Source organism: Enhydra lutris, unplaced genomic scaffold, assembly GCF_002288905.1.
Source record: "Enhydra lutris kenyoni isolate GAN:26980312 unplaced genomic scaffold, ASM228890v2 scaffoldscaffold21, whole genome shotgun sequence".
NCBI lineage: Eukaryota > Metazoa > Chordata > Mammalia > Carnivora > Mustelidae > Enhydra > Enhydra lutris.
The window spans coordinates 78,909,241-78,932,667 of record NW_019154105.1 but is presented as its reverse complement, the minus strand read 5'-3'; the positions used below and the strand labels follow the sequence as shown (position 1 = coordinate 78,932,667).

At 34.4% G+C, this 23,427-nt stretch overlaps 1 protein-coding gene across 1 annotated transcript in view; it reads left to right on the top strand.

Moving 5' to 3' along the window:
- LOC111149283 (protocadherin 10) overlaps positions 1 to 23,184 on the top strand; it is a 60,273-nt gene extending 37,089 nt beyond the window's left edge. Inside the window, exon 5 of the mRNA XM_022506265.1 lies at positions 22,934 to 23,184. Within this exon, the coding sequence (XP_022361973.1) occupies positions 22,934 to 23,001 (68 nt within the window). The 3' untranslated portion in view covers positions 23,002 to 23,184. The remainder of the gene's footprint in view (positions 1 to 22,933) is intronic.
- Positions 23,185 to 23,427: the final 243 nt, after the last annotated feature.

Below are 23,427 nucleotides of genomic sequence, written 5' to 3'. Positions count from 1 at the left end.
GACCCATTCTCTATAGCCTGAAATGCTTCAGCAAATGCATAGCCTTAATATTTAACGCTGTGGAATAGCTATCTTTGGCACTGACTCTAAAATGTAATAACATTGCTTTTTTATATATATGTATATATTTGTGTGCTACTTGTCCAACATTAACCCAGACAACCCCCAAAGATAATGAGTATTTAGTATTCAAACTCAGCTCTTAAAAGCCTTGAAATAAAAATGTATGTGACTATAACTGTAGTAATAATATTTCATTTTCTCTAGTTTGTCTGGCAGTACTTCACATTTGGGAAATTTGCTTCGGAAATGGAGGAAATCTTTCCTCCTTGTCCTACTTTGTTCTGACCTTCAACTTCAGCCCTTAACACTTGTCCTATTCAGATTTACATTTCTGAATTAACAGATAGGTGGGAGAGGTAATTTAATAAAAAGCGATTATATTATTCATACAACTGCTGAAATACGTGCACTTTTAAATAAAAGCAACATACCCGTAACTCTAAGTAGTAATTAAAATATGCATTTAAGCTTATGTTTAGACTTAAGATATCAAGTATAATCTATGTTAAACTTCTTTGTTCTTAAAACTCTGGACTATTTTAATAATATAATTTCATTTTGTATCTTGCTTGAATCAAATGAACATATAATATCCATGCTAATAGCTTTTCCTATAAGTAATCTTTTAACTTAATTAGAAATATTTTATTGATTTAAATATGTACGGGGTTGGCTAATTTCTGCACTATACTATGATGTAGTTTTTCAGTATATTAAGTTTTGCACATAATAAACTACTTTATAGGTTGAGGATAGGTCACTCTTGAGTTTCTTTTGTCCTCGAACTATAAGTGTTCGAGATGTTTCCTATAAATTAGTTTCCTATAAATGAGCATTTTAAGATGCTTCCTCTAAATGAGTATTTTAAGAAAAAACTTCATCCTATAAATAATATCTCTAACTTATTTTTAAGAAAAGTAGTATTTTTATAAGGTGTTCATATTTCCTGGTTGTCCATGAAAGCATAAGATTATGTCTTATGTAATTATTAATAGTGTTCCCTTTTACTTACAAAATTGTTCATCTTGGACAATAAATTATTTGGTCACTGTAATTATTTGTCCAATTCATTTTACAAACCTGAATTTTTACGGTGCTTCATTATTTGAATTTACTGAAGAATTTTAAATTCTGATAGGTATAAACCAAATATATTTATAAAAATCAGATATACTCAAGTATATCATGAAACAGGAAATTTGAATTCAGCAACATAGGAAAATAGGATTTGACTATTTAAAAAGACCAAATTTATATTTGTTTTTATAGAATATTCTCTGTAGCATTATGACCAGGTAAGTTATAATAACTACCATTGTGATTTAGAGCTAACTCATTTTATAATTCATGATATTATTATATAATATTACAAACCAAAATATGTTTTGATTGTTTTTGATACTAACTACTATATAGTACATGTGTATATTCGTTTTCACTTTATTTCTGTCAATGGGTGGTGCCTGACTTTTACAATTTTAATTGATGTGTCAGCTAAACAGTGGCCTAGGGAAGAAATTTTTCGTAGTCTGGTCACAAACTGAGCTTGTGAGGAAAAATAAATGAGAGAATCAGGGAAACAAATTAGGAAAAACATATAACCAGATAATCTACTTGAAACTAATGAAAATACCATAAATGAGGAATTGAACTGACCTGTATGTTCTTACATTTCTGTCAAGAAACTGCAAAAAGAAACAAAAAAAATCCAGCTATTCACCAGATTGAAACAATTCAGTTATGCTCTTTCGAGTAGTTCTTAATTTTTAATTCTCTCTCTCTATATATATAATTTTATTATAATTGATTTTCTGCAACCAAATTGCCTCTTATCACAATTGTACAGTTTTCAATACCTTTTTATCATATGTCTGCTATGTGCCAGATACTGACCTAGGGGATGCTGTTTCTGTTCTCATTGTGCTCATTGCCAACTATAAAGATTATGGATAGGTGGGAAGAAATACCCATTATCATTATAAATAAATAAAATGCTTAACATCATAAAACCTAAATGATTGAATTTAGAAATTCTACTTCAGAACTCAATACATTTTATAAGACTGGGCCAAATTCAGTATTTTTTTCTCTTTTCACCCTTACCTTCTTTATAAGAAAACTGATTCCTTTTAGGGGATGAATTTTTTTTTTTTAATTTTGTAGACATAAATAGGTTTGGTTTTTGCATAATTTCAAAGATGAGATAAAGTAAACCTAGAAAATGTAAAATATCCTTTAGCTTTTTAACTACATAAACATTTTCTGGTATAGTTTTCTGTATTATATATTGATTTAATAAATATAATTTAGAATTTATTGCACCAAACATAAACCAGTTGTTCATAGTAACAACTCTAGAATGTTTAAGAGCCACACATATTTTTCTACACTCTGATCATGCATAAGTAGTGAAGTGAAGTAGGGATTGTTTAGTATGTCACTTTAAAAGGTTAGTCTGCACATTACTGGTGGTTGGTATATAAAGTATATATCTCCCACACAAAACTGATGTTTTAAAAATCAAAATTGTCATTTTTAGAAAGCCAAGCACCAGAATGACTTGACTATTAGAAACCAAGTTTACCACTGAAATATTTTGACACTACATGGGTCTGGTATAGGGACACAACTTATTTCCAGTTATATTTGTTTCTTTTACAATGACATGCACTTCTAAAACTCCAAAACCCAGGCTCCTTTTCTTAGAGTATTTTTCTTTCTTTTTCACAGCACGGAAAAGGATATGCTAGTCAATTCTACAGGATTTACCTGAAGCAGCATGATTTGCACAAAGTCGACCAACAAAAGCATCAACTTTTCAACTTCATTATCTTGGCCATCCAGTTAGTTGTGTGTAACTGAGTATTAGATTGCCGGCGGAGTCATCGTGGCCAATTATAGGACCTAATTGCTCTCAGCAGGCCTGAGAAATGAGTTGAAATGTGCAGAACTGTAGAAACTTTAGAGGCAACTGATTTTGCCTCTCCGATCAGTGTGTGCCTGTTTACAGCACTATATATCTTTCTCTCTCCAAATGTCACTGAGCCCTTTAGATGTTTATATTCACCACGAGAAGCCAGTCATAGAGATAAAGGAAATTTGTGCATTATAAATGCAATATCACTGTTTTAAACTTGACTGTTTTATATTATTTTTGTGTGATCAAGTGTTCCCCAAACTATTCCAACTTTACAAGAGAGATTGTGATTATGTTCTTTTCACCTGTGGGTTATAAAAAATGTTGTATTCTGAAGACCCACAAAATATCAAAGACATTCTGTAGTTTATACACCGTGTTGCAAAGTGTTTACTGTACTATTTCAAAGCTTCTAAATAAATATAAAATATATATATTATATTATATAATTTTCCTAAAATGTGGTACAACTCAGTTGGTTTTTAAATGGATTCATACAGTCCACATCATACAGTAAAGTAAAAGGTAATTCAGGGTCCCAAAGATAAACTTACTAAGAAAAAAAAATCATTAATAATTTCATCCCAATTTTCATATCTTACTCAACCCTGTTTTTCCTTGTTTAAAAGAAAATGAAGCTCTAAGCTACAAAATTTTGTCAAGAACTCATACTGAATTTTCAATGCCAAAGATATAGCTGTCGATGTTATCAAAAGAGCACTGAACATGTAATAATATCAAAATCTCTAACAATCTACATTCTTTCGATTCTATTTCTATGGCTTTGAATTTAGAATCATTTAAAGTTTTTATAAGGAATCTATAAATTCTCCTGTATTTGTTGTTAGAAAAAAACAAAAGCAAATATTGGGTGTCTGTACATTTTGTGATGTAAAATCTGACATTGAGATGACTATTTTAAGAAGTCCTCAACCATAGAACTCACACAGAATTTTATTTTACATAGTTTTACATAGTTTTGTGTCTCCTAATAACACATGAATATAAAATCTATTTATAACTCTATATGAATATATAGAGATATATCAATATCTGAACTGGTAAAGAGTAAGTGTAAGATATAAGGGATCTCTAAATTTAAAATAAATAAATTTGGAGATAGAAACATGATATGTTATTGTTTCAGTATTATCTTACATGTGAAAGTTTTATAGCTTAAATATAGCCAGTGTTTTATTAATGAAACAAATTCTCCCAGAGTCAACCTTGAAAGGTTAACCTTGCCTCTTATTTTGGGGTCAATGAAGTTAATTATTAAATCTGTTAAGATGTACTTCTCTTTCTTTTACGTATTTTTCTTTTTTTTTCCCCCTGCTGTTGTTTATTGCTTAACTAAGAGAGAAATTAAGAGAGAAAAATCCGAGAATTTGAGATAATCTTCTTAGCAAAAACCAGAATTCTCATAGCTCCCCTCTAAAAAAGCCTTCAACATATCTGAATGCTTGTCCAATACAAATTACAGATCAATTTGGCAATATTTACCTCAATTGTCAACTGATCTTGTGAATTCAGTGACAGTTTGAGCTGTGCTGTATTATTAAGGAACAGACTAAAACTTAACACATAACAAATGTTTCCCACCCAGTTTTATGGTCATTTAAATGGGAATATATTCCTTCGATTTAACATTAGAATGCATACACATATTATATGTCCTTGATATGTATATATTTGAGTGGATTTTGGCATCACTCATTTGACTGTTATCGAATTATAGATATTAATACATCATAATCCCAATCATTTTATATATTGAAATAATATGTGTAGTGTTCCAGCCTTTTGGGGACCCTTTAAAATATATAAAACTAATCCATCACATATGACACAAAAAGCACACACATTCAAACAAGTGCAGCAGTAACATTTTCTCAAACTTTTGGCACTACTACATTAATATTTTGAATGATAGACTATTTTAGTAAGGTTCTGTTTCTATATAATTTAGTTGGATAAACGTCTGTTTGTTGTAATTGCTTTTTAAACAAGAAAATGATTTTCTTGTTGAGTCACTCTGCTTTAATTAAAACCTTTCATTCATCATTTTACAATTATGGGGGAAAACACACATCCATCTGCCTCATCACATGCATTAAAAATAAGGATATTCTCACTTTATGTATTACAGTTATATTCATTCGTTCAACCTTAGGAAAGTTTCCTTAATTATTTAGCCCTTTATGTCATTGTGTATAATCTCACTTGAACAAATTTTTATGCCATATATTTATGCATTAGTTTTTTATGTCATAGTAACAGTTCTAATTTGCATTTAAATTCTTAAATTATATCATTAATCTACAAAAACAAACAATAAGAAAAAAACAAGGAAACTTTACCTAATATTTGGGAAAAATAGAATTATTTAAAACAAAACACTAAATTTTAGTTATTAATCAATTTTCTATTGCATCCAGAATAAATCAGAAATTACAATTGAGTAAAGATATAATTTAAGCAAATTGGCTAAAGTGTTACCTACCAATGATGGTGGAACTATAAAACAGAAAAATGCAATCCTCCAATAGTAAAGTTTTCCAAGTTAAAGTTTATTAGAGTAGCATGAAAAGGAATTTTAGAATAGCTTTTCTATTTAATCCAGTTGTCCTAGTATCCAGTCTTATATAACTTTATACTTATCAAAGGAAAATAATATCTAAATTATTAGACAATATTTCATCAATAAATTATTTCCAAAACAAATAATCATGATATTTACTCCTTGATAACATGGTTAGTTTTAAAATAGTAAGAATGTCAAAATATTTTCCTGTGGAAACAGTGTCTTAATGTTTCAAAGGTATGTCAAACGACAATTTTTAGAAATATTTTATCCATATGTGAAATTCTAATTTTTACCTTATAAACATAATTCTGTGAAATCATTTTAAATCCAGTACTTAAATATCATGTCAGAATTACTTAACAGATATAATGGTGTCACTATAAGTGTATCATCTTTCTTGGGAAATATGAAGGCAATATGTTATATTGTTTTTTGAAGATATTAAATGCAATGCCTTTATCAAACATTGCAAATTAAGTACTATAGGAGAAGATTTAAATATTTTAATTACTCATCCTCTTGCTTTATTTCTTAATAGTGTTATAATTTGACATCAGATTTTCTGTAATGTAGAAACTCTCCTATCTCTCCGACAAGAGGAGGAACAAAAATCATCACAATTCTCAACAAAAACTTTAATAACGGCATATGCATTGTACCATTTCACCTTACAAAAAGTATTTGCTAGAGTAAAGGTAATATTTAATATAATTACCCAGAATATTGCAAATGTTAGGCAGGATAAAGAAAATTATGATACTGAAGGATAAGAGCACTGTTAATTGTCATTTCATGTGGTTTTCTTTCTTCCCCCTCATATTTCTACATGTGCTTTTAACACCCCAGGAAGTCAAAAATATTTAAAACATTGATATACTTGATAATTTTTCTGAAAATCCTATATTTTTCATATTGCAATTTCTTGGGTTCTTTATCTTTTTCAGCTAATTTTGTAGTGGTAAAGGCTTTGCACTTAACATCCTTTTTATGTTCCTTTTTAACAAGGAAAAACAGAAAATGACAAAATTCCATATTTTTTATGTCATGGAGTAGTAAAATTATTTTATATATTGTTAGCACTTCAAAGAATTTCCCTCTGCTAGGTCCAACAAAACGCTGATATAGTAATTTGTGAAACTACTGTTCAATAGAGTATTTTTTTTTTCTTCTAAAACTTGGCATAGGTTTTAGATTATAGCATTCTATGAGGATGCTGGTAGATGGGAGCCGCCAGAGTATTGCAGGCAATAATATGACTAAAACTCTAATACCTTTAGTGTGCATGCATGTATTTCTAACCACTGTTATTTTTTAAGTATTTGTAAAATTAGAAAAATGACTTTTATTTCTTGAAAGCTTGTCACATGCTTCGTTTGAAGTTTTACACTCCAGATGTTTTTGAGTTGCATGAAAATTTTGCATTAATGATGCAATATTAAAATTTCACATGAGACTCAAAAATTTCTGAATGATAGAACTCAGACTTCCAATACATCCGTACATCGTGGAGCTGAAAGTAAGCAGGGAATTTCAGCTCTGAACACATTTTGAGACAGTTATCTGTGAGTGAAAACAGGGTATTATAACAAAAGATGAGTTTAAATCTTAACTATAGTGTTTGTTACTGTGAATGCTATAATAATACATAAGTAAAATGAGTGTAAATGTAATATATTATTTTATACTGCTGTATACATATGAAATAAATAAAACTAGGATACATATTATGCCATTTTTCCATGCATGGGTCTTCCACTGACGTCCGTGGGAGCTTTGAATAAAAATCAGTGGCAAAATATGGCCCTAAGTTTAAAAACAACTAATGCTGATTTAGTAATTTTAGTCTTAATATAACAGGTCTAAGGGGACATCTGTTCAAAACTGAGTCTTAGTCAAAGAAACATATGCTAGGTTTAAAGGATTTCATGATATTTATTCTTCTGAAAGTAGACATTTAGATCCATATGATTCTCATGATTCCTACAATGAATATTTTATATATATATATATATATATATATATATATATTTCCACCTAATGTAAATTTTTTTAAAATTTTTTTTTATTTGTAGCAATACCAAGGGTCCACAGGGAATGATATAGAGAAGTTGTACACAGGATATGAGTGCCTTCAAGCAATAAGAGGAAAACATTATATCTAAAATTTTAGAAATTATTTCATATTTAAAGTCAAAGGAATCGTAAGAAAAAATAAAATACAGATGGGTATCATTATTCAAGAAAAAAATATAAATTATGGAATAGATTTTTTTATAATGTAAAAATAATCTGAATGAATCTTACAGAAATTTACAGTCTGAAACAGCTAAAAGGTAATAGAAGAAATGTGCTTTGTAATCTCGTGTGGTTTATGTAACTGATTTTCTTGAGTTCAGACTACATGTATCTGGACAGAAATTCATTTTATGAAGCAATGAGAGACAGGACTAAGTTCTTCTTATATTTGGACATCAAATAAAGCCAACCCTATGGTGGAAAAGTACTAATTGAAATACACAGGAATGATGATTCTCAATGAAACGTTGACAGCTATACCTGCAAGTTACTTTGTTTCCCTAGACCTGTGCCGCCTATCACTTCACTTACTTTTACCCTTTCTGGGAATCATATCATGGAATCTTCCATTTAACCAAGACTATGAATTTTCAGACACAAAAATTAACTTTTATTAAATTACACACCTATAGTAAGGTCCAACAATGAGGGGAGGTAGGGATGGATAGAAGTAATATCTGCCTTCATGAAAATTCTAGTTTGCCTTGAGAACCAAAGAACTCATAGGAAAATACTGAATAATTAAATGGTCAAATAATTAAGTAATCAAATTTGTGGTTAAAACCCAACTGTGGACACGGGAGTAATTCAATATAGTAAGATGAGAACATAAAACAAAACTATAAGTAAATAGAATAGTAAAAATGTAGAATAGAAGAGTATGAAAGCACATCACTCATGGTAAAAAAACAAATAGTTCTCTGTGAAACATTTTATCTGATACATGTGTGAAATAGGTCACAATGTGAAATATATTTCTTGTTGTGAATCATTGCCCAAATGTTTGAAAAGCACTGCACCATATGATCACTATTTCAAATTAAATTTATTTAATGCTGTAGAAAGTGAAGGAAGATCTTATCAAAAAGTTCTTTAGCATCTGAATCTTGATCTTTATCTTTGTAAAATATGAAGTACACTTAGCTGTAAAAGTCTTATGAGAATTCAGTGAACTGACACGTGAAATGCATAGCACAATGCTAATGCACATTAGGTAGTGTATTTTACTATTAATATCACTTTCATCCTTTTATCACTATTCTTGATACCAGAAGTATGGAATACAGTCTACAAATGGAAATTGTTCCTTTCTCAAAACTCTAGACTGCTTTCAAGTTGTATTTAAGCAGTGCTTATTGCAAAATCTCAACATGCAAGCTGACTTGCCTTTGGTATCCACTCATTAGCTCAGTTCACCTTTGCCTCTCTATTTATTGGTGGTTTGGAGTCCAGGAAATAAAACTCACAGCTGCTGAGTTCCAGTCATTTCCCTTTGCAACTCTCAAATAGCCCTCTATTCCTACTATTGAAAAATATATGTGTGTGATTGCACTAGGATATATTTACCTGATTTTTCTCCCTCAACCCCTAATGTGCTTTTTGAATAACTTTCTATTTCCATGCAAATAAATGTTTGTTGGAATTACTGAATAACTGACAGAATGATATTTTTTTGCATATGATTTATATTATGAAATGAATTTGAGCAGTGTGAAATAACAAAAATTCAACTGAGTAAATTTTAAAGATCTGACTTCATTGAACAATTCATAAATCAGGCAACATCCCATCTAAAAAGTAGAAGAGAGCTCCGAAGTGCTACAGAAAGGGAAAGGTTTTTAAAGCCAGGACAAGGGAGTCATAAACAAAATAAAGGATTATTTCAGGAAAGATCACTTCCCTTTGGGGAATAAAAGGATCTTATTATGTGGGTTACTTCACTGGTGCTGAGCAGAAAATTCCAGATAGACTAATTAAGATTGCATTCCTGGGGAAGGTTGAAACTGCAATTAGGTTAGGAATAAAGCCCCCATTTGGTGATGTGGGCCTAGCAGAAGTGAGTGCATTTTGGACCTGTGGCTTCCTTTTTAACAATTCCTTCCTTTTGATCAGACTGTCAGCTTGACTGAGAGATGTGATCAAAATTCAAGGCATTAGCACCACTCTCAGCTACCACTTGGCAGTTTCTGTTGTTTCTTTTTGTGGTATCCATAGGTCATGGTTCCAGGTTCACAGTCCTTAAATTTGTCATTCTCTTCGCTTCTTTTCTGGAATTCTAGTCTTAGGGAGATCATTTTCTTGGTGGTTAGCAACTGTGAACATGTATTTAAGGCTTTTGAGTGAATACAATGCACTAGGGCGATTATTACGATTATAATAGGCGGGATATTTTTAATGTTTGGAGTGCACTTTGGAGCCATGGTCCCCAAAACCCAAGCCAATCAAAATCAAACGAGTCAAAGACCCCACTAAAGGGGTCTTTTTAAGCCAAGTGGCTTGCTCAGGGATCCAAGTGCCCAAGATTCAACTTCCTCAGAAGTGTTAATCCAGGTTCAGCAGGTGATGGTGGCCACAGCACAGATACCTCCTTACTCAGCTGAAAGAAAATCGAGGACTTTGTTTTCAAGAATGACCGTGTTCAGAAAGTCTAAGTCTGAGTTGTTGGGTAGCTATTGTCTTAGCAACAGATTCTACACTATCTTCAAAAGTTAAGGAGAGGGATCTGATCATATTCTCATTGACATTTATTCCTAATCAGGGAAGTATGGCCCTGCCAAAGGAAGCAAATTCTGAGTCAAATTTTGAGATGAATACATTTGCCCCTTCAACCCAGGGATCAGTTGGATTTCAGCACATTCAGAGAGTAAATCTCATAGCCTAAAATAAAGAGTTATTCTGAATACCTTATAAAGATGTGTGCTGCTGGAGAGATCTCTTAGTGATTGGGAGCAGATCCGATCTAGATACTCATGGGAATGTGAGAGTGTGATTGTACAAAGATCTACATAGCTATATGAGTTGAATTGCATAAGTAGAGTTATAATTGGAGAAAGGAAAAAACAAGGCACTAGATGTTCTGTCATAAAAGTTGAACTTGGTAAAAGACTTCTAAGAGGGACTGACTGAAGCTCACCACCATTAGCATGGTCTGGGAAGTATGGATGAGGGTGTTAGATTTCCAGGCCAATGCTAGAGTAAAGGAAAGACACAGAAGAAAAAAAAAAAAAAAGCTTTCATGTTCAGTTAAAGGAGGAAGTTTTAATCTGGTGTGTTGGGTGGAAGTAGTCTATCCTAATGTCAGCTACTTGTATTCTTTGTCAGTTTGATTAAGGGGTCTTCAGTGTCTGTACAGGACCAGATGTCAGGTAAAGCCTTCTTTAGCTGTGAGATGTGTATGTACCATAGACTCGGTGCCTTCCAGTTTTGCAGCAGTGTTGGTGGTTCAGAGTGCTTGGTAACATCCCTTCCAGTGGCGTTCAAGAGGAGTCCTCTGATGATAATGTTTCCAGAATATCTAGTCACCAGGCTTCAGACAATGGCCAACAAACAGGATCCTTTGAATTAGGATCTGGGAGGGGTTCTTTAATCGATTGATACTCTTCAGCATAAGGCATTAAATACTTGCAGTAGCTAGCTATACTAGCAAGACAATGCGGGAGCAGCAGAAAGTTGTATACCAATAGACATTAGTGTACCAGTGACTATCTCATGTAGAGTTAGTTTATGTTTCCCAAAGGGGGTCTGAGAACAGTCAACAAGGCCAGAGGCAATACTGTAGGTGAAGGGAGTCCAGTAGTTTCAACAAGCATAGCGATTTTGTGTTTGACAATACCGTTAGTTTTCTCGACCTTGCTTGATGATTGAGGATGATAGGACTAGTAATCATTCCAAGAAGTCTGCAACATTTTTGTTAAGGCTCAGATGATTCATCCAGTGAAGTGGGTGCCTCTATCACTGGAGACTACAGAAAGTAATCCCCAAGTGGAAACACATTCTCTAATAATTTCTTTGTCACTCTGAGAGCATCAGCTTTGTAGCAGGGGAAAGTTTCAATCACCCAGAAAACATGCAGAAAATAACAAGTACATATCAATAACCTACAGTAAGTGGCAACTGAATGAAGTCCAGCTACAGGTGCTTGAAAGGACCAGAGGGAGTAAGTCTGAGGCCTCGTGGGACAAAAATAGTTTCTCTATGATTATAGATCTGACAGGTTAGATGTTGGTAGTAAACTATTTGCATAATTTTATGGAAGTTGCTACACCAATGTATATTCATAATTTCAGTAATGTTAAAGGCACCGTGGTGGATAAAGGAATAAAAACCTGAAAATTGGGGTTTACTAGAGGGCCGGGAAAAACCAACCTCTTGGGTTTCCCATTGCCCCAACTGTTTATTTAATTTACAGCCATTGTTTGCCCATCTTATTTTTTCTGATTCAGGATCAGACAATTGCTATGTTACAAGTGTCTCAAGATGACAAAAGTCTAGCAATGAGGGGTTATTTTTTGCTGAAGCAGAAGGAGTTCACCACCTGAGTTGCGACTTTTACAGATTCCATTGTTACTGTCTCTGCATGAAAGTTAGCTAGATTTCCCTGACGTTCATTTTCAGTCTTTTTCATGTGGAACTCAATTTTGATGACAGCAATTTCAGAAGGTAAAAGAATAGCAGTAAGAAGTTCATTTACTCATGGTCCTTTTTTGATTAGGGTCTCAGAGGACATAAGAAAATCCCCTGGTTTCTATAACATCCCCAAATCATGGATTACCCCAAAGGCATACTGGCTGTCAGTATAAATGTTAACAGTTTATCCTTCCGATAACTGGTATGTTCTGGTAAGGGCCTGGAGCTCTGCTTGTTGGGTTGACTTAGCTTGTGGGAGATTCCCCTTTCAAGTAGTCCTTGATGGATAGTAACAGCATAAACAGCTTTGATTTCTTTCTTTATTTCTACAGTATGATCTTTAAACAAACAAGATTAAATCAAGATAATAAAGGAGTGCCATGTAAACTCTCCGTTTTCAGTATCTGTTGCACTGAATGGATTTTTCCCCCCAATGGTTGTAATTGTAGACATCTTGAAGTTGTCATTTCTTAGGTTGGCAGACCCTGTTCCCTAGATCTGTCCTTGGGTGGTTCAAAATTGTTTTATTTTTTTCTTTTCTTTAATTAATCAAAGCTTTTATTTCCTCATAACGAAAACTAGGTTTTTAAATTTACCACCAAACTAAAGCAGTTCATACTAATCTGTGACTAAATTAGTGTTTCTAAAGGGGCACTTAAATTTTAAAAGAAATGTAATTAATTATTAATTACTTCATGTAAAAATTCTATTGAGAATATTGTATAGATGAAGACAGTTTTTAGTTTGCTTCATCTTACATATTTACTTTTCTTTGAGAGAGTAGTTGCTAATCATTGGATCATTGCTCACCTAGTCTGCCTGGGAATAAGAAACATTTAATGAATGTCACAATTATCTAATTTGGAACACCATCTCCATCCGCTTGCTTCTTTACCATGATGAGTGACTCTTCTCTTAATCAATGAAAAGAGGGATGGAAACAAGCATTGGTGTAGTGAACTACATAAGACTGAAACTGAATTTTATTCTAGAAGTGTGAGAGTTTTTAATATTCTTGTTGTGTTTCCTAATTAATAATGGAATGAATGGCCAACTTCAAGATTTTCTGGCAATATACTTTTCTCAAAATTGATATTTGTGTGTGTGTGAGTGTGTGTCTGTGTGTCTGTTTATGTCTGTATGTATGTGTCTGTGATGGGGAGAGATATTAACCAACACAAAGAGACTCATGGAGGAATGCATGGATAAAACCACATTATAGGCAAACATATATTCTATACACTCTATTAATTAATCTTTAGACTATCAGAATGTCTGGTTGGAAGGTAATGATATATTTGATCTTCAAGAAGCTGGCATGACCTTTTCCACATGTAGGAAATCAATGATCCAATTTCTTCTGGCATTTTGTGGTCACACCCTTATTTTATACTGGCTACATGGACCACAAAGAGACAACACAATGGTTATAATAAAATATATTAAGTAAAGTTGAATTAGAGAGAGAAAGTGAGAAATAAGAGAGAGAGGGAGAGAGAATACAACCACTGCCTTCCTTCATTCTCCAGTAAGCTTTAAGAGACTGAGAAACAGTTATGATTTTTAAAGTTTATGTAGTCATATACATATGTAAGTTAAAACAAGGAGAAAGCTACTGAAAATAAATGATGGTTGGGTAATTCTAATTAAAATATGATAAAGACTGAGGTAAAATGAGATACCTTAGAAAGGAGTAAAACAGGAGAATCTGGGTGACTCAGTTGGTTAAGCATCCGTCTTTGGCTCAGGTCATGATCCTAAGGTACTGAGATTCAGCCCAGTGTCAGGCTCCCTGCTCAGTTGGGAGCCTGCTTCTCCCTTTCCACTCCCCCACAGCTCATGCTCTCTCTCTCTCTGTCTCTCACTCTGCTGTCTCTCTCTTTCTCAAATAAATAAATACAATCTTAAAGAAAAAAAGGAGTAAAACAGAGAAAGGATATATAAATTTTATTTTAAAATATACAGATACCAAACTATCTCATTGGGATGTTTCTGTAGAGGTGTGTTTTATGTCCATTGTTTCTCTGACAAGGATGTATGGATTTACATGACAGTGTTTGCAATATTTTAAGTTCAAAGGTGTCTCAATAATCTTGAGAAAGTCCACTTGCAATTATAGGAACCAGAACAGGGGAGAAACTGGAAATGCCATTAAGAGATCTTGCAGAATCATGTGCACTGGCATAACATTTCATTAAGTTAGATGACAAGTTTACAGCACTGTGATTATTAGTCAAGAGTATTGCTGCTGAGGTGGTTAGTATGTTTTCAATTACAAGTCAGGTAGGTGGAGTGATCAAGGATATTAGCTATTTTTAAAATTTAGATATGTAGCGTAGTTTTAGTTTCGATATAATACTTCCTTTAACACTCTAGAAGAGTCTATTCCAGTATTAGAAATAATAATAATTAAGAGATGAAAATAAATGCTGCAAATAATGACACTTTATGATTTAGATGATGTTATGAGATAATTCATAACAATAAAAACAGAAAAAAAAGAGAAATTGGGATAATGAGAAACCTATTGTTGTTGTAAATCTAGCTAGGAAGCAAGTGAGCACAAGTAAATTACAGATTGGACTAGTAAAAATGGAGGTGGAAGGACAGAATTGAGAGACAATTGAGAAAGCAAACAGATGGTATTTCCTCCCTGGGTAGGTGGTCAGATGACTGATGAGGGAGAGGGAGAAGTAATTATGACTGGGAGTTTTGGTTTGTCTGAGTGGATCATGCTGCCTTCAAGGAAGACAACATAAAAGAAAGAAAAGGGTAATTTTATTTGTAGGAGAGGTTGTTAATTTTCTATCATTCAATTTTTGCTATGCTTGCTGTCCAACTGGAACCCAAACTGCATTATATTTAAACATATTCAGAATATTTTAGATTTTTACTCTTATAATCAAATGACAGTCTCTACTGTATTTTACTTCGTTTTTTCTGTGGTAACATTATTATTATGACCATTTAAATTAAAACTCTTAAGTTGAAAAAAAAAACAACTCTTAAGTTGAATTTTTTCTTTATGATTATTTGAAAATAATTCTACAAATACATAATATGTAAATTAGAAATATTTTGAAATGTTTTCTTTTTTTCCCATGTGCAACTTTGGCTAGTGTTAATGCAAAAGTGATCTTGACTAATTTAAAAAGGAGGCAGATTAAGTCAAAACCTCTGGCTCTTTTTGTGACATGCCTGACACTACATAATGAAGAGGAACGCATATAAATAAAAATAAACAAGACATGATAATTGTAAAGTAGTTATTTATCTTTTATCTGTTTATCTTTTTTTATCTATTTATCTTCTATTATCTGTTTGACCTGTATTCATCAACTCCTATTTAAACTCTATTAGCAATTAATTTTCTTTTCTCTTTTCTTTTTAAGTGGACCCCATGGAATAATAAACTTTTAGTGCAGAGCAGGTCCTTAAAAATATTCTTGTCCTTAACCTACCTATGAAGCAAATGAGACAAATATAGACCAACTGATGGAAGAACATAACCATAAATGTAAAGTCCAAACTCTTTCTCTTGACTGAATTCTTAACCTATGCCAGGCTACATCTCTAGTCTCTGTGTCTTATTTTAACTTGAAATTCTAGGAGTAACTATATTTGAAAATATAAAAATAAGCTATAGCATCTAGAACTTCACTTTATATTTTTAAATTTCAATGCTCTCCCTATGCCACATGCTCATTTCTAAGGATGATTCCCATGTAGAAGACACCATGAAATGTGGCCTAAGAAACTAAAGACAGTTCTGACTGTCCTTTTATGATTTATATTTAGAATAAACTGTTTTAATATATGCATTTTTATTCCTCTTAACCACCATGTTATGTTGGCAGTGAATAAGCAAAACTAGAGTCAAATAGAAGTACATCTCCCAGAGAAATGCTATTAACAACTGCTACTTCATTGAGAATAGGTCTGAATAACCTGACTTTACAAAATCATCATCCCAGCTAATAAATTCCCCCAGCCTAGCTCAACTTACTTCAACTAATTTAGTCAAAATAAGAAGTCAAGTAAAGGGTGATTTTAATTGTCAGCTATCCACCCTATTGGCGAGGGAGAGATTTTCACCTTAGGGTTTTGGAGATGGGGAACACACAACATCTGACGCTAGAGAGACAGACAAAATTGACAACAATTTATGAATCACATATTCTCACAGACCAGGGGAGAAGGACACCACACAAAATACAGGGCCACACTATGGGGGGTGGGGTGGGGAGGCTATAAGAAGCAGGCTGTTTTTGGTATCAAAAGGGAGGGGTTCTCCCTGGTTTCTGCTGGAGGATGTGACCAGGGAGAATTCAATGGAGCTAACAGGGAAATGAAACCACGCTACTTAAAATCAGCTGTAATCTGTCCCCCTGATAGGCAGAGCTGTTTGGCCAGGGGATCATATCTTTCCGAGAATGAGGAAGGTGAGGTTAGACCATTCAAGGTACTCCTAGATAGGCCTGATGGCAAGGTAGAACATAATATTGGGCTTTAATTTTAGTCCTTATACTTTAATTGACTCCTTGCTATCTTGATACCAATTTTTACCTTGGTGATGAACTGAGATTTCTAGGTAGTAGAAGTACCTCTCCAGGACATGAAGTAGGCACTTGACCAGGAAGAAGACAGTGTGAGGAGAAAAATAAATATTCTGAGTTGCTTCCTAGGCTTTTCAGAGTATGATAACCCTGTTCTTGCAGAGAGTCTGGATGTTTAGATCAGGACCTGAGCTTAGGATTCCCACCAGAAGTTCCCACTTGGCTCTTCCTGGGACACCTTTTAAACTGACCACTTAGAATTAAGCCAGTGAAAAGTCAGTGACGTCCACTGCAACCCCTTTTTAGGTGCTTGCTACCCCGTTCTCAATCGCCTGCTTACTCATGGCCTGGGACAGGGATCTGCCTTTCCCTGGCTCTTTGACCACAGTCCTGAGATTTGTAGTAATAAATCTCGTGAGTTGACTTCCTTTGTGTGAGTGTACTGAAACTGTTTTTGATCAAAATGACTGTGGTTTCACTTTCACAAAGTGGGAGCTTAGATGCTGAAGGAGATATCTGCCAAATTTGTGAGGATGGCTTATGCCTCTTTATTCAGCAGATCATAAACTGTATATTTTCAATTGAATGCATCAGCCATGTTTCTCCCCAACACAGAGGGCCACATAGTGAGGTGAACTTCAAAAATATGAACTTTAGAGGTTTTTCCCTTAGAGGTTTTTCCCTTTATGGCCAATAAAGGAAATTGAGGAACATGCGTGGCATTAGTACAGGGAGTGCATGTCCCTAGGGAATGTGGATTTAAACTAATTCATACCTGTGGAAATAGCATAGTGTTATTTGCTTTCTTTGGAATTCTTCCAGGGAGGCATTAAACCTCTCAACTAAATGGGCAGCCTGAGGCCTATAGGGAACATGGAAGTTGTATTGAATGTCTTCTTCCAGAGCCTAACAGTGTCTATTTTGAGAAGTGAAATGAATGCCTTGGTCACTATCAATAATCTCTGAAATTCCAAAGGGGAGAATAGGAATGTTCTGGTGAGGCCAAATTGTGGCCTTAGTACACATAGTGACATCTGTTCCTTTGATTTATATTTTAGGTCTCTGTGAGACAAGAGATTGCTAGAGTCCTTTACCTCTAAGGGAGCAATTCTTATAAAATACACTAAGAGTTTAAAAAAATGTACATATGGAGCCATTTTCTGGCCAGGGTATCTGGTGCTAAGATGACTGCCTGATATATGGTCAACTGTGCTGATCCTTAGATCCTGCATTGTCTGGGACATCCTAGATAGGGAATAAAAAGCAGAACATTCCACCAGGTTCCATCATATGTAATGGTGGCAATATGTTCCATAAAGTGTATAAACTCCATTAATGATTCACTAACTTGCTCCTATGGGGCTTTCCATGTTGCTAAGGGGGCTGGGAGAGGGTTGACCTCCTCTAACACCGTGGTATCTAGCAAGGATCTGAGGAGAGGTGAGGTTACACCTTCCTGCAGATGGGATATGTCAGAGGGTCAGATTTGACTCCAGCTTATAGAATGGAGGGCTTGATAACTATGCAGATCTTGTGAGTGATGGTTCCTTGACCCAAAGCATAATGACCAGCGTGGTATGGAAGAATAGATGCTCAGGGTCTGTGAGAGACTGTTTGTAGAAAAGCTCGGTATGTGGCCAACAACTACCACTGCTAGTCAGTTTGTTAGTTGAGTGGTCAAGCCCCATGATTAGATGATTAACCCTTTGGCCTGCTGGTAGCCAGCAGCACAAAGACAAGTCCAGGCACAATGGCTAGGGACGTTTCATTGAAACAGCAGTTGTGTCACCTCCTCCATTATTTGGGGAGAGCCTGGTACCCCATGTTCTTTCCACTTCTTCTTCTTCTTCTTTTTTTTTTTTTTTGGTCCATAGGTTTGGTCCATAGGTACCTGGTCCATAGGTTGCCTGAAATGTATACTTGGGATAGCAGCAAGGGGAACAGCAGCACAGGAAATGGGCAAGGTATCTATACTTGCCCAAACAACTCTTTTTTTTTTTTTTAAAGATTTTATTTTTTTATTTGACAGACAGAGATCACAAGTAGGCAGAGAGGCAGGCAGAGAGAGAGAGAGAGAGAGAGAGGAGGAAGCAGGCTCCCCGCCGAGCAGAGAGCCCGACGTGGGGCTCAATCCCAGGACCCCGGGATCATGACCTGAGCCGAAGGCAGAGGCTTTAACCCACTGAGCCACCCAGGTGCCCCCCAAACAACTCTTATTAAGTGACTTCGGTGTCATGATTAATTCTCACTAAGGTGGTGATCTTCTCCTTTTCCATAAACCTCATAATGAGCCTCCCCTTGACACCCCATGAGGGTGGACAATCACAATAATGTCCAGATGGCTGCCCCAAGTAGCTAGTGATGGTTCTCAAGTTAGATGCAGTGACTGGAGAGCTCTAGCTTATCTTTGTAAGTGGAACAGAAGCACCAGCTGATTGGGTAAAGTTTTGTATTGTCACTGCCATTACAGGCAGAAGTCCCAGAGACTCTTGCTAGACATAGACTGACTCCAGTAGAACATATGCTGAGGAATCGTTAATTAACAACAGATCTCTTCTTGAGGACAAGAGCATTCTGTGGTGGGAAGGGAGGGCAATATCTGCTAAAGACAACACAGTGGCCAGTAGGCCAAAGTGCAAGTCCACCAGCAATGACAGTTTGGTTCCAGGCAGCCATGCTTATATCATGAAACCATTTAGTTATCCAGGAGCAGTTAATTTAAGCTGACCGGGTGTCCTTGGTCATGGTTGTATCATCATGTAAAGAGTTGTTTTACTTACCTCTTCACCATCCCTTTGGTGAGGGAGAAATTTCTGTCCTAAAGTTATGGGGTTGGAAAATATGTAGCACCTAATACTGGACAGAAGAAACCAACAACAATTTACTAGTCACAGCCTTGGGCAGGAAGGATGCTGCGCATGGCCATAAGGGATTGCATTTAGTAACAGAGTGAATAGCCAGGGGCTGCAGGAGGTATGCTTTGTAGTATCAGTGGGGAGGCATTCCTTGGTTCTGGTGAGATAGGATTGGCTTGTTTGAATTGGCTTGTTCTATAAGTGAGCAAGGAACTGACACCCACCTTCAAACGGTACCCCTGATAAATAAGGTTGTTTGGTTAAGGGATCTTATCTTTGGGAGCAGAATGGAGTGAGAAACTTGGGAGTTAGGTTATTTGAAGTCTTCCTTGTTGTGCCAGATGTCAAGGCAACACATACATTGGGCTTAATTTTGTTTATACCATAAGAGTGAGTGGTATGCTGTTGGAGAGGACCAAAATCTTGAACAATTTAAGTCTTGGTTAGGCTTGCTTCAAGCCAAATTTGTCAGATATTAAGCTTAAGTTCTTTGAGAGGTTTCCTGCATTGCCTTCCAAAGTAGAACATTTTCCAAAGTAAAAACTAAACTTTTTATGAGCGTAGGTCCCCCAGCTCCTATGGAAACGTATGGGAGGGTCTCTTTGTCATCAAGTTCTGAAATTTCATAGTTATCACATGATTTGATGTAGATCTGTTTCCATCTGAATTTCAGATACTTAGTACACTCTTTCAGTCTTTACACCCAACCTTTCAGTTTTTGGAAATTTTCTTGAATTATTGCTTTCATCATTTCTTCCCTTACTTCTTTTCATCTTTTTTTAAATCCCTTAACATTTAGATATTGAACCTCCTCTACTGACCTACCAATTTTCTTCACTTTTTCTTTCCTACTTTCTACAGTTTTTTAATCTACTTTCTCAGAGATGTTCTTATCTTTATCTTTCAAACTTCTACTGAGCTTTTTATTTCATTATATTATTATTAAGACTAGGAGTTTTTTTTAATGTTTTCTCAATATTCCTCTCTAAAGGTATTTTGAACTCTTTTCATGTATACAATATTTTCCCTTATTCACCTGAAGAGATTAATGATAGCTTATATTACATTTTATTTTCTTGCAATAGTGTCTCTTTCCAGGAATCTAAAGTAGAGATTTTTTTTTTTTTTTTGCCAGTGTCTGGTGATGCTTAGCTGTGTGTCCATAATTAAAAATGATACTCTAAAAGGCTGAAGGTAAACTCTGCCCTTGTGTGGAAAGCTTGTTGAGTATGTTTGTCTATAGGGTGATCTTGCTGGATCATGTAATTAAGGAAAACCCAAAGTCAATATGTTTGGTATATTTTTCTTCTTAGACTAGTTAGAGGTATCCAGAGAAATGTGTTCAGATCTTCTGCCTGGAAGTATAAGCCTTTGTACTTGCATTCTGAAAGTTAATTGGGGAAAGACGTCTGGGAGACCCAAGAGCCTAAGTTTTCTGGGTATGATGATCTCACATTAAACCGTACCTGCTGTCTTCCAATGTAGGCACCTCTGTTTTCACCTCCTTAGAGAATAAATTTCCTGTCTTCTAACCAGAGAGGATAATTGATCACCTACATATGCATAGTTGATGAAAGAAACCTGGAGTCTAATTGCTTCTCAATGACATTTTTTGATCCTTCTCTTTATTTTTATATTCACTCCTACTTCAGAACTAATTTGTTCTATTAATTCCTTAGCCTTTGGAATATTCTGTGGAATAAATCAGATTTCTTTCCTCATACTCTTAACTTCCAGCTCAAGATTACATATTTTTAAAACTAGTACTTTGATAGCAACTTACTGATCCACTTCCAAACTTCCAAAATGTTGTTATAACTGTTTGCTCACTTGTTTTTTTGTCTTTTGCTTGTTCTTGTAGGCTTTTCTGCAGAAAATGTTCTTTTCATTTATGTGAGGTTTTATGAAAAGCAAAGGTTTGTGCATGAATTCATCTCTTCTCTCTCTTTAAATGGAAGCTTAAAAATAAGCTTTCACATAATGAGCTGTCTTACAACACAAAGTCATGAAAAAATCGGCTCTTAGATTATGGAGAGTTTGTGGGATTCTTGCTAGAAGTACATATTTCTTTGTTGTTAGAACCATACAGAAGACACGTATATGCTTCACATTTGGTTACATTTGGGAATTAATATTTTAAATGTAAGATATACATATTTTCTCTTTATATATCAATAAATGAAATTATAAAAAATGATACGCAATTTCTATTTCCCAAATGTGACTATTACAATGATTTATTTTTCTTTTGGTTTGTAACAAGTTTAACATTATTTTGAGTTTTAAAATTGATAAACTTTAAACTTGAGCTTTAGATTGATAATAGTAAAACCAAGTAGATGATATGCATTGTTATATTTGATATAGATTAGAATTGTGATTATTTATTCAATTGTTTTTAAGATTATAATTATGTATGAATAGACATTTTGAAACCTGATAGTGCTTTTCTCTTACATTAGTTTATTCACCATATTATTCTATTTTGAATAATGCCTGAAATTAGTGTCCAAAAGTATCAGGCAACTTGCAAGCTTTAGTACTTGAGGTCAATTTAATTACACTGTGCATGACAGAAACTAGGCCATTTGGGTATTGCCTTTGCCACCAGCAATTGACACCTGAGTGTTAATGAGCCGGTAATTAAGAGCTGGCACATACAGACACATTTTACTGTTTGGGACTAGGATAACCATATGCTACATAACTTCTGTGCTAAGTATTTTGCTAGCTTCAGAATTTACACAATTATGTTTGTGAGGTTTTTTTTTTTTTTTAAATATTTCTTTTGCCATGGTAAAAACAAAAAAAGATTAACAAAGAGTTACTTTAAAGATTTAAAATAACCGTACTTGTCATTTTCTAGTTATGAAATGTTTGAAAACTACTAAAGGCATATTTGGAGAGCAGATATTTGGAAAAAATAAATTTGTGTAGTGGCAATTACTTTCAGTTTAAAACCACAACTACAGGACTTACATTTTCAAAAGTCTTCTGTAATATAACAAAATACCAAAAGCAACTTAACATGAATGTAATATGTAGGGTAGGCAGCCTCTAGGATGGCCCATAATGATGATCACCTCCAGGTATTGAACTCTTGAGTATCCCCCTTCTCCTGAAAGTAGTTGAGCTATGGAACCCACTTCTATGAAACAGAATTTGGTTTTGGTGTTAGATTATATAAAGGTTATGTTTTCCATCTTGGAACTCTCCTTGTACACTTTCTCATTCTCTTCTGAATTGCTTGCAGAGATGTGGAGGCAGCTCTGTGGTGAGACCCATGTGTCACGAGATCGAGGCCCTTCAACAAACACATGAATGAACTCTGAAGCAGACGCCCTTTCCCAAATTTCATCTTCAGAGGAGACCACACCTTCTGCCAACAGCTGGAGTGTGATCTCAAAGGAGACCTTAGGCCGAGGTTCCCAGTTAAAGTGCACTAAGAGTTTTGAATCATACAAATTTGGAGTATAGTGTTTTCCAGCAACATATAACTAATACAATATGGAATTGGCAATCCTATTGTCTGCCATAGCAATATGAATTATTGATTTTTCTGATGTGATGTGTATAATCAAAAAATATGTATAATGTACCTGCATCATGTTTTTGCTGTCCTCTCCAATTTTCCTTTCTTACTCTCCTCCTCCCTACCTCACAAAAAAAGTCCCCAACACTTTCTTGATTAATCTTCTATTGGTTTAAAAAAAATAAAACTGTTCTCATCAGATGAAAAATGTATTA